This window comes from Oncorhynchus nerka, linkage group LG2, assembly GCF_034236695.1.
Source record: "Oncorhynchus nerka isolate Pitt River linkage group LG2, Oner_Uvic_2.0, whole genome shotgun sequence".
Lineage (NCBI taxonomy): Eukaryota > Metazoa > Chordata > Actinopteri > Salmoniformes > Salmonidae > Oncorhynchus > Oncorhynchus nerka.
In genome coordinates, this window is record NC_088397.1 from 31,951,870 (window position 1) to 31,967,370 (window position 15,501).

The 15,501-nt window shown below is 46.9% G+C and overlaps 1 protein-coding gene across 1 annotated transcript in view; it reads right to left on the reverse strand.

Moving 5' to 3' along the window:
- The window catches only part of pard3ba (par-3 family cell polarity regulator beta a), a 170,336-nt gene that overhangs the window by 9,397 nt on the left and 145,438 nt on the right, over positions 1 to 15,501 (reverse strand). The window contains exon 22 of the mRNA XM_029668294.2: positions 3,903 to 3,979. Coding sequence (XP_029524154.2) covers positions 3,903 to 3,979 — 77 coding nt within the window. The remainder of the gene's footprint in view (positions 1 to 3,902; positions 3,980 to 15,501) is intronic.

Sequence of the window (15,501 nt, forward strand, 5' to 3'; positions counted from 1 at the left end):
CAGAACTAGACACCCATAGATTTCCATTCACTGCGCTAGTCGCAATAACTACCTCGAACTTCCTTCGTACTGGACACAGAGACATACACATGGTATCCACGAGTTCATTTGACTCCGGATAAGGAGATAAAAGGTATTCATTGCCAAAATCCCAAACTATCCCTTTAACGAAAACTATTAGGCTGCTATAGAGAGAGGTTCATGTTTATCAAACCAGTCTAGATAAACATTGGGGAGAGGGCTTTCACACAGACAAGCATGCACACAGACAAGCATTCACACAGACAAGCATGCACACAGACAAGCATGCACACAGCCACGCACAAAATGTCTCTGTTGTTTGCCATCGCTCTGTCTACTCTACAGCGAGGACAGGGTGGATTACACTTTGCAGCACTGTATACCACTGAGACCTTTACACAGGAGTAACACGGACTAGAATGAGACTGAAAAGCATCAACAATTCTATCAGATATCCTGGTGGCCAATTACTAAGTGGTAAAAAAGAAACGTTCCAGATTTAACTACTGGTACTTCAACTGGTTCAGAGCTGAAACACATCGTCAGCCTTGACTAGATCTTTCCGTCTGTTTTGTGACTTCATTGGTCGGCAGTCGATGACTCACTCACTCAAAGTGTTTATCCTTTGTTTTATTTCTAAAGCCATGATTTCGTTTTCCAACGCAGCTCGTGCCTGCCTCGGTGACTGTCGGAGACCGAAAGAGCGGAGTCTCTCCAGGCAGCCAGGGCCCACTGACGCGATGCCTTTATGAAAGCCTAACGGCTAAACCAGTTTCATTTCCAAAAAAACAACAACACTGATTTCTACAGGCCCTTCGGTTTCATGGAAAACAGAGTTAGCGGGGGAAAGAGTGCATTTACTCCGGACCGAAACGGCAACACACGGCCGCAAAAAGGGAGCAATGACTCTGCGACCCCAAACAAAAAGGTCAAATCCCTTCTAAACAGGTTCCGCAGGGACTTGAAGAACCGATCAGGACCCGTATTCAACGTTTCTCACAGTAGGAGTGCGGATCTAGAATCAGTTCACCCCTTGTCCATGTGATTGTTGTCCGACTCTGAGACGCTTGACACACACAGAGCCAAATCCCGTGTCAAGGAGCGCCGTGAACGAGGAAGACGGGATGGAGAGTTGACCGTTCAACTCGTCTCTTGGGTCTCTGAGAAACCTACGGTGACTGGGCGTGCCGATAAAGGGCAATGAATTGAAATGATCTGGATTGAAACGAGAAGTAAGGGAGGCGGAGAGTGAGAGACCAGCGCTCCTGTGCTGATCAAACATTTGCCCAGCATGCACCTGTTTAAGTGACGTACAGTGCTGACGTGGCCGTCTGTCGGGGAGCTCAGTCGTGTGCTCACAAGGGAGAAAACGCGCACACCCACACACAGCTCCAATCACGGATCATTAGGAGGAGGGAAGGGACCACGGATCAGTGGGTCGGGAGACACTGTAGGTGTACGTGCCGTGGAACAAAACGACTGAGCTGAGACCGGGGAAGGTTAAAGTCAGGGGCAGGGTGTTTGTGTGGTCAGATTGGTCCTCAGGTGTTTAGGAGGACACACAGACAACCCTTCTGGTTTATCGCGTAGCCTTGCACTTTGTGAAGACATTTACATTATTGCAGTAGTTCTGGAGTTATATGTGCTATTCAGACCACACACACACACACACACACACACACCACACACCCCTCTTCTGCAGACCCTAATTCATGAGGGTAATATCAGTCCTCTATCTGAAGCACTGGCCACCGGCTACACATTAAATCACACAATTATCAGCCCAGCGACCACCGTTCACGCACACAACCCCGGATCAGCAGTCTAATCCAATCACCTACGGGTCATGGGCCGTTCTGATTGGCTAACCTGGGGCTGAGCCGTGGAGCCCATGACCCAGTGCTTCAGAACAGTAATGACATTAATGTGCTCCATATGGGATAGTGTGTGTGTTTTACCCCTCCCTCTCCCCAGTCTAGGGAAAAGCTGATCCCCGCTACAGGAGCCGGGGGTGGGATGGGGAGAATAGAGGGGTACCACCATTCCCCCCTAAGGCACTGGACTTCCAGACATTGCAGCCCCAGCCCCTTCCGCAGCCAGTGTCGGCTCCATCCTCACAAAAGACAGGCAAAATGTATGCTAATGCAACACAGCCGCACAGCAGAGACACACTCATTTGAGAGGAAATGGCTTTCAATGAGCTGGGCCCCGGGGGGGGAGGTCTCGCCGCAAAGTTCTGCTTGGTTTGAAAAACACATTTCACTTCCCTCTCTATTTCTCTCTCCATATCGCTCTTCCCCTTTCTGTATTTGTCCCCCCTCCAAAATCCAGAAATATATTCCCCCAATCTCTCTCTCTTTGTTTTGTCAAATTCCTGGAATAAATGTAGGCCCCCCCCCGTCTTGGTATTGACGCTTCGGGGAGATGTGGTGTTTCTGGGGTACAGGGCTTGTGTTTCATCCTCGAGTGAACATCTCAAACAAGAGAGCAAACATACAAGGTTTGGAATGAATCATTCGGAGGCAGTGCGTGTGGCACTTCGTCCTCTTTGTTCCGGTGCTGAAAACGTGCTGCTCCCCACCAGCGGTTTAATGCCCTGTCAACTCTGTGCACTGTAGTCTCACACTGAGACTTGAACAGAGGCTTACGGGGTTGACACCTCTCACTGAAAATCAGAAGAGAGGGCTAAGCGACAGCTCGGACATTTCTCTCGACAGTTCATTTCAACGCCTGCGATTCGACGCCGGGCCCGAGTGCGAGTAACCATGAGTTAGTCAGACATGTGTTAGCATCATCTTAGCATGAGCTCACAGCCGAGAACAGACACCGTATTCCAGACCCAATCAGACGCACTGCTCCTGTCAGTCTATGCTCCGTTTAGTCATAGTGCATCTCAGTCCGTGCGGCTCCACTCCCTTCTCCTTGGTGCCCCTCATATCAGCCCGGAGCAATAACCCGTGAAATGATTGCTCTCTCCGCACCGCTCCACTGTGTGCTCTGGTTGTCTCCCAGGCCCACCACACTGTATCCATCTATGGGGTGTGTTCTCCTGGTTAGCGCTGGGGGACTTTAACACAGCAGAGTGTGTGTGGGGGGAGAGCGTGTGAGTGTTTGAGTATATGTACAGAAGGTGCTAAGTCGACATGTGTGCAAGTTACATTTGACATGAGGATGTTGAGTCAGACGGATAGAGTAACATGGTAATTGTTATATAATATAATGTATACCATTTTAGCAGACCCTGTATCCAAACCACTTACAGTAGTAGAGCGTGCGTACCTTTCCGTATGGGTGGTCCCAGCCGGAATCGAACCCACGACTTTGGCATTGGGCCGTACTCTACTAAACTGAGCTGCACAGAACCGCATCATGCTCATGCATAATCTAGGTGGACCTCTGTGGCGCAGAGAAAGGATCCATCCACCGTCTATCCTTTCTGTCTCCCAGGAGCTGATCAGGGCTACTCCCGGGATGAGGAGGCGCTCCCAAGGCAAACACTCCAGATTGAATTATAAGCTCTAAAGAGGATTACTCGCTCTGCTGCCGTGTGTGTGTGTGTGTGTGTGTGTGTGCGCGTGTTGATGGTGGCCTAAAACAGATAAGACAGACAGATTTGCATGAACACACACACACACGCCAGGGTTGGGCTCAATTCAAAATCGAAGGCAGTCAATTCAGGAAGTGGTTTGAAAAAGAAAATTCTGAAATGTAAAAACTTAAAAAATAAAATAGCTTTAATTTGTCAATTTATTGTAAAGTCATTGAAAATAAGAAATGCCCTTTTTTTCAAATTATTGAATCATAATTCAAAATGTACTTCCTGAAACTAACTGCCTTCAATTCGAATTGAGCCCAACCCCGACAGGCAAACACAGCCTAACCTGGCGTGGGCTGCGTACTGTCGCTCCACGTCCTCATAGCGGGGTGCCGGACCGGTATCAGGTCCTCTCACGGCCATCTGTAGAGGAGAGAGGCACATAATGGTTCATGTTATTATTACTATTACACACCTGTCTGTCGATCTCTGTCTACCCCCCCAACGTCACTGGTTAAGCCTGCGGATGGCTTAGTGTTAGGGTTCATATAAGGGTTAGCGTTAGTTATACGGGTAAGAGTTAATATTGGTTAGTTGTAGCTGTGGTCTACAGTCAGGTGAGATAGGACAAATAATGTTATTACAAATACATCTGTCAACCACCACCACTTGATAAGCCTCAGAATGGCTTAGTGGTAGGGGAGGGCTCTACAGAGTGACCATTTTACTCGCAGTGATAGGGGTGGTCGACAACAACAAAAACATGCAATCCCCTGAAGAGAGCTCTTCACCTCCACATCCCACTCCTCACATTCCATGTGTATTTATTCCGTGTCACTATAATTCATATATATTTTTTAAAATCTTTAACTCTGCACTGTTGAAAAAGGACCCGTAAGTTAGCATTTCACTGTTAGTTTACACCTGTTGTTTACGAAGCATGTGAGAAAGACCTTTAAACAGGTCAACATTCACAAAGTCGCAGGTCCAGACGGATTACCAGGACGTGCACTCCGAGCATGCGCGGACCAACTGGCAAGTGTCTTCACTGACACTTTCAACCTGTCCCTGACCGAGTCTGTAATACCTACATGTTTCAAGCAGACCACCATAGTCCCTGCGCCCAAGAACACTAAGGTAACCAGCCTAAAAGACTACCGACCCGTAGCACTCACATCTGTAGCCATGAAGTGCTTTGAAAGGTTGGTCATGGCTCACATCAACACCATTATACCAGAAACCCTAGACCCACTCCAATTTGCACACCGCCCCAACAGATCCATTGACTACAGCTCAGCATTCAACACCACTAAGCTAAGGACCCTGGGACTAAACACCTCCCTCTGCAACTGAATCCTGGACTTCCTGATGGGCCACCCCCAGGAGGTAAGGGTAGGTAACAACACATCTGCCACGCTGATCCTCAACACGAGGGCCCCTCAAGGGTGCGTGCTCAGTCCCCTCCTGTACTCCCTGTTTCCTCATGGCTGCACAGCCAGGCACGACTCCAACACCCTCATTAAGTTTGCCGACAATACAACAGTGGTAGGCCTGATCACCGATGAGACAGCTTATAGGGAGGAGGTCAGAGACCTGGCCGTGTGGTGCCAGGACAACAAGGAGGACCTGGTTGAAGGCATGGCAAGAGTGTGCAAAGCTGTCATCAAGTCAAAGGGTAGCTACTTGGAAGAATCTCAAATATAAAATATATTTAGATTTGTTTAACACTTTTTTGGTTACAACATGATTCCATATGTGTTATTTCATAATTCTGATGTCTTTACTATTATTCTACAATGTAAAACATAGTACAAATAAAGAAAAACCCTGGAATGAGTTGGTGTGTCCAAACTTTTGCTTGGTACGGTATATTATCAATTTATCCACAGGGCTGGGCTGAGGGGTGCGTGTGCACACACTTCAACAGAGACACCGTTTTTGGACACTAGGTTGAACATTGCACTCCAAAAAACCTTAATAATTGGCTGATTTCATGATGTCTTGTACACGTTTAAGGCTTCCAGAACCACAGACAGCAAAGCAAAGCCACAACATTATTGAACCTCCCCAATGTTTGATTGTCAGGAGGGTGTTCTTTAATTTGAATGCTTTTTTTGGTTTTTGGTAGCTCTGGGGTGCCAATAATTGTAATTAAAATCGTATACAAAAATGTACTAAAATGTAATTGGTTCGCCAATGTTGAAAATCCAATAAGGTGTGGAGACCAATCCTTTTTCTCCAACTTACTTAAGAAGAAATGGGGAATTATTTTTAAAAAGTGCAAGAGTGCCAATATACTGTATTTGGCTGCAACTAGCTAGCTACGACAAGGCTTTCCTAACCATACCGCCACACCCGTAGCCTACTCTCCTCTGAAAATGTATGTAGAAACCCTCCATGTCTCGAGCTAGACATAAACCATGAGCATAAACCACATTATGCCGAGGAGTTGGCCATTTGGGTATTGAGTATTGAGCCGCTCCATCTTTGTGTGAAGGTTAAAGGCATTATGCAAAGAGGTGCGGGGTAATGGCTGTAGTCGCTGTGTGCCATTTGTCTCGTCGGCCATGTTCCAAATGGCATCCTACTCCTTACACAGTGCACTCCAGTGCCCTATGAGCTGGTCTTATGGGCCCAGGTCAAAAGTAATGCACTACCGGGAATAAGGCGCTATTTGGGATAAAGCCAGGGAGAGCGGTAAGCCGGGGGCCAGAGCTCAGGTTAGAGCCGCTCGGTTGCATGTTAAGTCTGGTCATATGTGTCTCTGGGGAAGAGGGAGAGAGGGGGGATAAGAGGGAGAGAGAGAAGGAAAGAAAGAGATAAGAAGAGGGAAAGAGTGGGAGAGAGAGCGAGAAAGCGGGGGTAGAGAGGGGCAGAGAAAGGGGAGGGAGTGGTAAGGGACAGATAAAGAGAGAGAGGCAGAGAAGGAAAGATAGAGGGAGAGAAAGAAAGACAACGAGAGAGAGGGGAGAAAGAGGGCAGAGAGAATGTCTGCATAGAGAGACTCCAAACATTTTAGTAACAGAGTTTGAAGAGTGAATTTGATTGGCAGTGGACTACTAGTGGACTATCAAACAAGAATATAACATGATCATTTTGTTCATGTTTTAGCTATTGAGCGGGTTAGTCTCTATGAGTAGTGAACAGTTGATAAGTGTGTGTGTGTGTGTGCCCAAAGGCCTGGACTCCTCTGAGCTGGTGGTGGTTAACACTTCCTAGAGTCTGTCTGACCCCTCAACCTCCATCCTACACCCCCCCACACACACCCACAAACCGGGGCATAACTGCTCACCATGGCAACAGGGTAGAGTATAAATCTAGAGTCAGTGAATTTGAATTAACCACATACGAGCAGACAAATTATATTCACGGCAGTCTCTCCAACAACTATTGGACACAAAACAGAAGATCATATAACATTTAGTTTCCTATTAGAACTCACAGACATTTTGGTTATGAGCCTGATGATGTTGTGTAAGTGTGTGTGTGTGTGTGTGTGTGTGTGTGTGTGTGTGCTGTGGATCGCAGAGCCAGTGTTAATGTGTTCTACAGGCAGGGTAGCTTACAGAGGACCAGACTTTCTCTGGACACACTAAGCAGCTGAGGCCAGGCCACAAGCAGCCCATGGGGCACTGTGAGAGGCTGGGGTTTCCCTCCTGCACTGGGAACGTTTAGAGTGCCATGAGGCAGCCCACTCTTCCCACCATGGAGGACCCTGTTGTCGTATGAAACTTTTCGGATTTGACTTGACTACAGTAAAACACAAAACGTCATAGTCAAAATGGAGAACCACACAGCAAGAACAGGGGCTTTGGAGTAAAGGACAAGTTGATTTTCAAGCTCGAAAAATCACCCTTTCTTGCTCGTTTTCGCCAGAAAACTAAGCGTCTGGAGTGCCACTAAGTGTGCCACAAAAACACACCAATCAAGTAGCTAAAGCCAGCTGTCGCATTCATCAAAAATACGGTGCATATACAGGAAATGAATTTCCTGGAGCACTTTGCTCTCCTCGCAATTTATAGTCACGTGCGTACAATAAGCCTCAAACGAGGGCCTGAATGTCTTGACATAAAATACGAGCAATGCTTTCATGGTAAAACGGAGGTACGAGAGGGGGAAAAAAAATCATCTTCTGAACCTCTCTTTCTCGCTCCCTCTCTTTTTGAAAAGAGTAATTGCTTGTGTTGTCTGCCATCCATCCATCTCTGATGCTAATTAGCCGCATCTCTCAGCGAGGAATCACAGCCTGGCGCCTGGCACATGCCACCCCCCTCCGCCGAATCCCCTGAACCCCCTCCCGCTGGCACCGGACGCGCCCGCCTGCAGTCGGCTGGCATGAAGCAGCGGCAGTGAGATCCATCCAATATCTGCCATTCCTCATCATTTTCCGTAATGAGATTCCATTGATTTCCGCTCGGGAAACAAACTAGCACTGAGGGAATAGTTTTAGCCGTGGCAGGAGGGTGGGGGCTTTCAGGGGGACTGGAGTCACAAACTGTGTCTCGCTACTAACTCAAACTGTGCTCATGGTGCTCTTGGTGTTTTGTAAAACGAACAAACCGAACTCAGTCAGCCTCTAATCAACTCTCACTCTGCGGATCTTATCCCCCATGGTTGGCCAATCCGGCCCTACAGTACGTGTGGTATTGGTCTGTTTGATGCTTCACTGCTATAGTCATGCAGGCCCGTGCCGCCCAATGCCCCCTAAACACTCCCAGAGCTTGTTAGCAGTTAGCAGCAGATGGTAAGACTGGCTCATTTGGGGCCCAGTCATGCCTCCCCTTACAGCCATGTAAGGTTACTTCCAAACAGAGTGGAACGGAGCGCCAGCACGATCAGTGCAAGTACATGGCACAATCTGCCTGTAATTATATTGAATTGTTTTGGGAAATTGGGGTGGGATGGTGGGTGCAGGGGTAGTGTGAGGTTCATATCAACTTGATTGTAGCCTTTGGGGGGTGCGCTGTCCTCTTGGCCTCTGATTGACTTTTCGACGACAGGGGTAGCCGAAGAAGCCCTTCCCTGGAGAGCTATGAGGATGCAGGGTTCTAGCTAAATCCTGTTGTAACACAGCTGGTTTGGATACCGGTCCTCAAAACGTCCTGGTGAGCAACTGATTAGTAGAATCAGGTGTGCTCGATTAGGGTTGGAGCAAAAGCCTGCAGGAGGTAGATCTCCAGGAGGAAGTATTGGCAACTGTGGGTTTGAGTGGTGTTCTCCTCATGTTCAGGGTTACAACTTTGATTCCAAAGGTAGGGGTGTGAGGAAAATCCACAAAGGGTCTGATCTATGATTTTGGTGGAGGTGGTGAGGAAAGGGGTATTTTCCGCCTCTCTGGCTCCAGGTAAGCTGCAGTATCGTCTATTTAAAATGTTACGGTGCGTTTTGCTCACGGCGCGTGTGTTTGTGAGAGGAAAATGTCCCCCATAGTCTAGACTCACATAGAGTGGTTCCAGTTCTATGAGCATTCTGTCATGAGTATTCTGTCAAGTCATAGCAGCATGCACCCCCAGGGAGCCTACCAACATTAAAGATGGGAAATTATGATGACCTTAACACACACACACACACACAAACACACACACACCTCCCATGAAAAATAAAACTGAGGGAAAGGTGATGAGGTGCTGTGTCCCAACCCAAGGGAATGAGAGTGTGCAGGGAATCGGGGATGGTGTTTGATTGCAGTTTAAACTGCAAACAGATCACACACACTCTCCTGTAGGTCAAAGACGACGCCTCGGGGATAAAGAGGCCCAAATCAGTCCCGGTAGCCTTTGTCGGAGATAACCTAGTCGGGACGGCGCTTACGGAATTCAGAATGAACCGACATAAAACAAAGAGAAGAAGAGAAGTGAAGCGCTTTGTGTCTGGGGATGAGGAGGAGGCGCGGGGGAACGAGGACGGAGAGGAGAGGGGGGTTCCGTGTTCGGAATGACTCATTGTGACTTTGAAAAGTGTGGAGGAAAACTCTTGAGAAAACTGATGCGACACATAAAAAAAAATGTGTGTTTGTATTGCACATTACATGTAGGGTGTCTGCAAACACATTCATCAAAGAAACCTCATCAGATAAACCACCGACAAAACTTAGAAACAAAACAGAATAAAGAAGCCACTGATGACACAGATTGAGGGTTGAAGATGACATCGTCTCTAGATGCTGATCTAAGTTCAATTTGTCATTACACCCTCTTATGGTTATGGCTTGGGATGTGAGGGAAGAACGCTGATCCGAGATCTGTGCATAGGTCTAACTTCGATCTCGAATGCTGCTCGTCTGGGTTGCAGGGTCCCAGTCTCTCTTTGGCCAGACCCATTGGTCTCCAGTTCAATTAAAATACACTACATGACCAAATGTATGTGGACACCTGCTCGTCGAACATCTCATTCTAAAATCGTGGGTATGAATATGGAGTTGGTCCCCTCTTTGCTGCTATAACAGCCTCCACTCTCTGGGAAGGCTTTCCACTAGATGTTGAAACATTGCTGCAGGGAATTGCTTCCACTCAGCCACAAGAGCATTAGTGATGTTGGGCACTGATGTCGCGCGATTAGGCCTGGCTTACAGTCGGCGTTTCTGTTCATCCCAAAGGGGTTGAGGTCAGGGCTTTGTGCAGGCCAGCCAAGTTCTTCCACACCGATCTCGACAAACCATTTATGTATGTGCATGGGGGTATTGTCATGCTGAAAAAGGAAAGAGCTTTCCCAAAACTGTTGCCACAAAGTTGGAAACACAGAATCGTCTAGAATTCCATTGTATGCTGTAGCGTTAAGATTTCCCTTCACTGGAACAAAGGGGCCTAGCTCCAACCATGAAAAACAGCCCCAGACCATTATTCCTTCTCCACCAAACTTTACAGTTGGCACTATGCTTTGGGGCAGGTAGCGTTCTCCTGGCATCAGCCAAACCCAGGTTGGTCCGTCGGACTGCCAGAAGGTGAAGCGGGATTCATCACTGCAGAGAACATGCTCCACTGCTCCAGAGTCCAATGGCAGCGAGTTTTACACCACTCCAGCCGACGCTTGGCATAACTCATGGTGATCTTAGGCTTGTGTGCGGCTGCTCGGACATGGAAACCCATTTCATGAAGCTCCTGACAAACAGTTCTTGTGCTGACCTTACTTCCAGAGGCAGTTTGGAACTCAGCCGTGTTGCAACCGAGGACAGACGATTTTTCAGCACTTGTCGGTTCCGTTCTGTGAGCTTGTGTGGCCTACCACTTTGCGGCTGAGCCGCTGTTGCTCCACTTCACAATAAAAGCACTTACAGTTGACCAGGGCAGCTCTAGCAGGGCAGAAATGTGACAAACTGACTTATTTGAAAGGTGGCATCTGATGACAGTGCCGCATTTGAAAGTCACTGAGCTTTTCAGTAAGGCCATTCTACTGCCAATGTTTGTCTACAGGGATTGCATGGCTATGTGCTCGATGTTATACAGCTGTCAGCAGCAGGTGTGGCTGAAACAAGCCAACACCCCCCCGAAGCGAGGGCCACTGTTCCGACCGGCTGCAGTTACAGCCTATAGCTACTGGGATTAAAGGCTAGTGTTTGTCCCCACTTTTGATTTGGGCTAGGCCAAACTTCTCAATTATACTGAAGCTTATGTAATTATATGGGTCTGTTAGAAGTTTTTGTATAATACTCCAGGAATAACTGAGCGACTGGCATAGTTAGGAAAGGGAGGGAGACTATGATCAGTTATACCAAAGTGTCCAATAGACATGCTGACATGAGAAGAGCTTAGAGGGGAGAGAACGAGAGAAAGGAGAGAGCAGACAGAGGTTGAAATACTTGAAATAATTGTAGCATTTGCTTTAGCCTGCCTAGAGAGGCAGATGGGCAGAGTTTGCAACTAGGACGCCCACAAGCCTCAAAAGGCCCACAAGCCTCAAAAGACTCGCCTGAAGGTAACCCATACCAGTTTAAAAAAATAAAATGAATGGAAGTATACACTGACTGACCAGGTGAATCCAGGTGAAAACTATGATCCCTTACTGATGTCAACTGTTAAATCCACTTCAATCAGTGTAGATGAAGAGGAGGAGACCGGTTATAGAGTTTAAACCTTGAGACAACTGGACATGGATTGCGTATGTGTGCCGTTCAGAGGGCGAATGGGCAAGACATTTAAGTGCCTTTGTACAAGGTATGTGCCAGGTGCTCCGGTTTGTGTCAAGAACTGCAACTCTGCTGGGTTTTTCAGTTTCCCGTGTGTATCAAGCTGTCCACCACTCAAAGGACATCCAGCCAACTAGACACAACAGTGGGAAGCATTGGAGTCAACATGGGCCAGCATCCGTGTGGAACGGTTTTGACACCTTGTAGAGTCCATGCTCCAACGATTTTAGGCTGTTCTAAGTGCAAAAGAAGAAGAAGGGGGAGGGCAATCAATATGAGGAAGGTGTTGCTAATGTTTCGTATATTCAGTATGTAAGTATTTTAGTTCCCAAAAAAAGGGGTTAAATGTGTTTTACAAAATGATACAAACAGCTTCCTGATCTTTCTTATATATCTCAGATATAGGACAGACACTTACAAAATAATTCTCGAAAGAAAGTTTTTTTTTTTTTTTTTTACTTATCTGCAGAAAAATATTGTTTGAAGCTGAAAAAGCAATAGTAACCCTATGCAAAATCAGGGAGCCAAATTAACGGCTCTTTCACCAACGCGATTTGGTTCATGAACGACCCATCACTAAAAACTCGGACGTCGAAGTATGGTACTGGTCCAAACAAAGTTATGTATTGTCATAAATAATTACATTTTTTTCTGATAAAATATTCACCTAGCCACCCAATCAATGTGATTTTGTTAGCTGTGTCTCCGTCTGTACATTTGGTTAATTGATCCATTACTGGACAAGTGGAAGTTGTCCAGTAATTATTCATTTGCTCATCTATCACTGACCAGAAACATTTAGCATACCATAATGTTGCCTAAATCAAGTGTATTATTTTACTCTCAACTCACGTAGTAACCTTATATAGAGCCTAGGCTATTTTCCTATCCAGTCCCAATCCCACTGAAACCCAAAACCCATACCTATGCATGTCAAAATACTGCTCTAAAATGTCCCCCAGCTGCGCTGTCTCGTACTTGCAGCCCGTTATGAGAGCATCGGTAGAGAATGTGTGATCAACAGTATGAGAGTAGATATGGATATTTTCTTAAACAGTGTTGGGTCCCCGTTAACATATCTTGATATTTAAACTATTTCCACTCTTCAACACCGCATTATTCCATGAGCTGATCTGCCATCTGTATAATCGTCAACTCAATTTTGCCAAGTATCAGAGATATTCTGCCATTTGTTGAATGACGTGATCTTGCAACTTTAGCAACGTTGGTCATTTTACTTTTGTTTGATTGCCGTTACAAAGTTTGTACGATTCGACAACGCTATAGCCTACTCTGGGTGCGCTCTGTGCGTCCTGAGAGTCACTCTTATTTTGGGAGAAGCCTCGCGTATTAGCCATATCCTGATTGTAAACCCTTTATATGGGCACTTCCGAGTTGTGCAGTATTACCAGGGACTCTCAGGATATGAATTATTTCCGGCACTGAAACTTTGTCGATTTTTTGGGAAATATGTATCCTTATTTCTACACTCTCCCTCTCTTGATGATCCTCAATTTTCTCACTTCTGGGTCGTTCCACCTCAAATAGCGAGAGAAAGACCATCTCAGATTGTTCTGAAATCGTTTCTGAAGTTAGTAACAGACACGATTAACATTCCTGAAAGTTTGGTCCAAATCGGATGTTGGGTTTATTTATTGAATATTATCTGAATCCTATAATTTAACAGACGGCCAATTGTAGTGCAATCAATTAGGCTAATTTCGCTTAGATCAAAAAAAGATTTCAACAAAATGTTTCAGGAATGCTAATCTTACCTGTTTCTAACTACAGAAACGATTTCAAGAACATTATGAGATGGTGGGTGTCATGGCTTGCTGAAAGGACATTGAATGGCTCTTCTACCCTCTCTCCCCCTCTTAATGAACCTCCCCTTTTCTCACTTCTACTCTCTCTCTGTTGATAAACCTCCCCTTTCTCACTTCTACTCTCTCTCTGTTGATAAACCTCCCCTTTCTCACTTCTACTCTCTCTGGTGATAAGCCTCCCTTTTCCCACTCTCTTGCTACACCTTCCTGTTCTTCACCAGTCTCTCCACAAAGCATTCTTTTAATCTCCCCCTCCCTGCTTCCCATCATTCGACCCCTCTCTCTCGCTCTCTCTCTACCCCCCTCACCCCACCTCCTCCCCCCCTCTCTCCTCCAGTCCACAACATAATTCTGCAGTAGGGCTACCCGCTGTGCTACAGTATGTCAGCAGCCCCCAACAGTAAGCAAACACACAGCAGGAGGTAGCACACCAGCTCATCCATTATCCCTTTGTGTTGGTGCTGCTGGGCTGTCAGGCCCAAAACAAGAATGATCTCTGGTCAGTGGTAGATCAGTCGCTGATCTAAACACAGGTCACTTCTCTGTAGTACAGCATTAGCTCCCTCCTATGAGGCTTTGATATGGTAGATTAAGGAGAAGATAATGGTCCGACTACTGCTAGCAGGGATCATCTAGACTGCAGTAGGGGCCGGTATCTCCGGTCCTGGAGGGCCGTAGTGTGTGCTGTACGGGCTTTTGTTCCAGCTCGAATAACATTTATATTCAAACTTATTGAGGTCGAAATTGAACGGGCACATGATCAAGTCATTGTTTGAAGTTGTTAGTGCCTGAACAAAAGCCCGCGGTTACCGTGGCCCTCAGTTGCAGCGCCCACCCCTCATCTAAAGGGACCATCCGGCTAAAAAGACTAGGCTCTCCACACCCACCACACAATTATGGTTATGCCTGGGCACCTGTGCGGCACTAGGGGGTCCTCCTGCTCCCTGGGCGTCCCACAGTGCTCCTGGGGGGTAGAGTAGACCATCACCATCAGACGAGAGGCACGCTAGCCATCCATCACTGTGACGGCGGTGGTTTTTGCTTACTTAATGATGTGGAGTGTGTTTATGAAGCGAACGCCGCGCCCGCCACAGCTCGCATCATCTGCCCCCAGGAGTTGACATTAAAACATCATCAGCGTGATTGATGTCCGCCCGACAACATTGGGGGTGGGACTGCTTCGGAGCTGACGGGTCACATCTTTTGCGGAGTGTGTTAATGTGTGGGATGGTGGAGTGTGGGTAGTGTGTGTATGTGTGTGATAGAGTAGGTGTGTGTTTGATAGAGTGTGTGCTCGTCTGTGATTTGTGTTCATTAATGTGCCACACACACACACACTGCCCCTGTGGTGTGTGTGTGATTCCCAGGGTAATGAGTTGGAGATAAGGTGTTGACAATATTATATTCCTCCTGCACGAATCGGCCCTGATATCTGAGTTAGCATCTCTTGTAGCCAGTTCACTTCCTCAAGCCTTCATTTCCCCTCCTTTCATTACTTCAATTATGGTTACATCCCAAACGGCACCTTATTCCCTATATGGTTCTATGCTTTTGACCATGGCCCATACAGTAGGTCTCTGGTCAAAAGTAGTGCTCTGTGTTGGGAATAAGGTGCCATTTGGGACAAATCCAATGTGTCTTCTATCCATCCTCCATGGTCAAGGGCATTTTCCACTGTAAATCGCAAGCTTTGGTACATGGAGGTTTCAGAAAAGGACTTGTAAAACACTTAATTCTATTTCATTTAGCTGGGTGTTTTTCAGTCGGTTAGACATTTACCGAATACCAAAGATGTCTGGATTATACCAAGTATGGCTGCCTCTGACATAGTCTCCTATTCCCCAAATTGTGCACTCCTTTTAACCAGGGCTCATTTTGGACGCACCCTTTCCTTGCCTATGCCACGTGCTTGTGGTAGAGTGGAACTCCAAAATGGCTGCCAGTTGCATGTGGCTTACCGCGTAGGGGACATCACTGCCAGCTACTGTGGCAGCCGA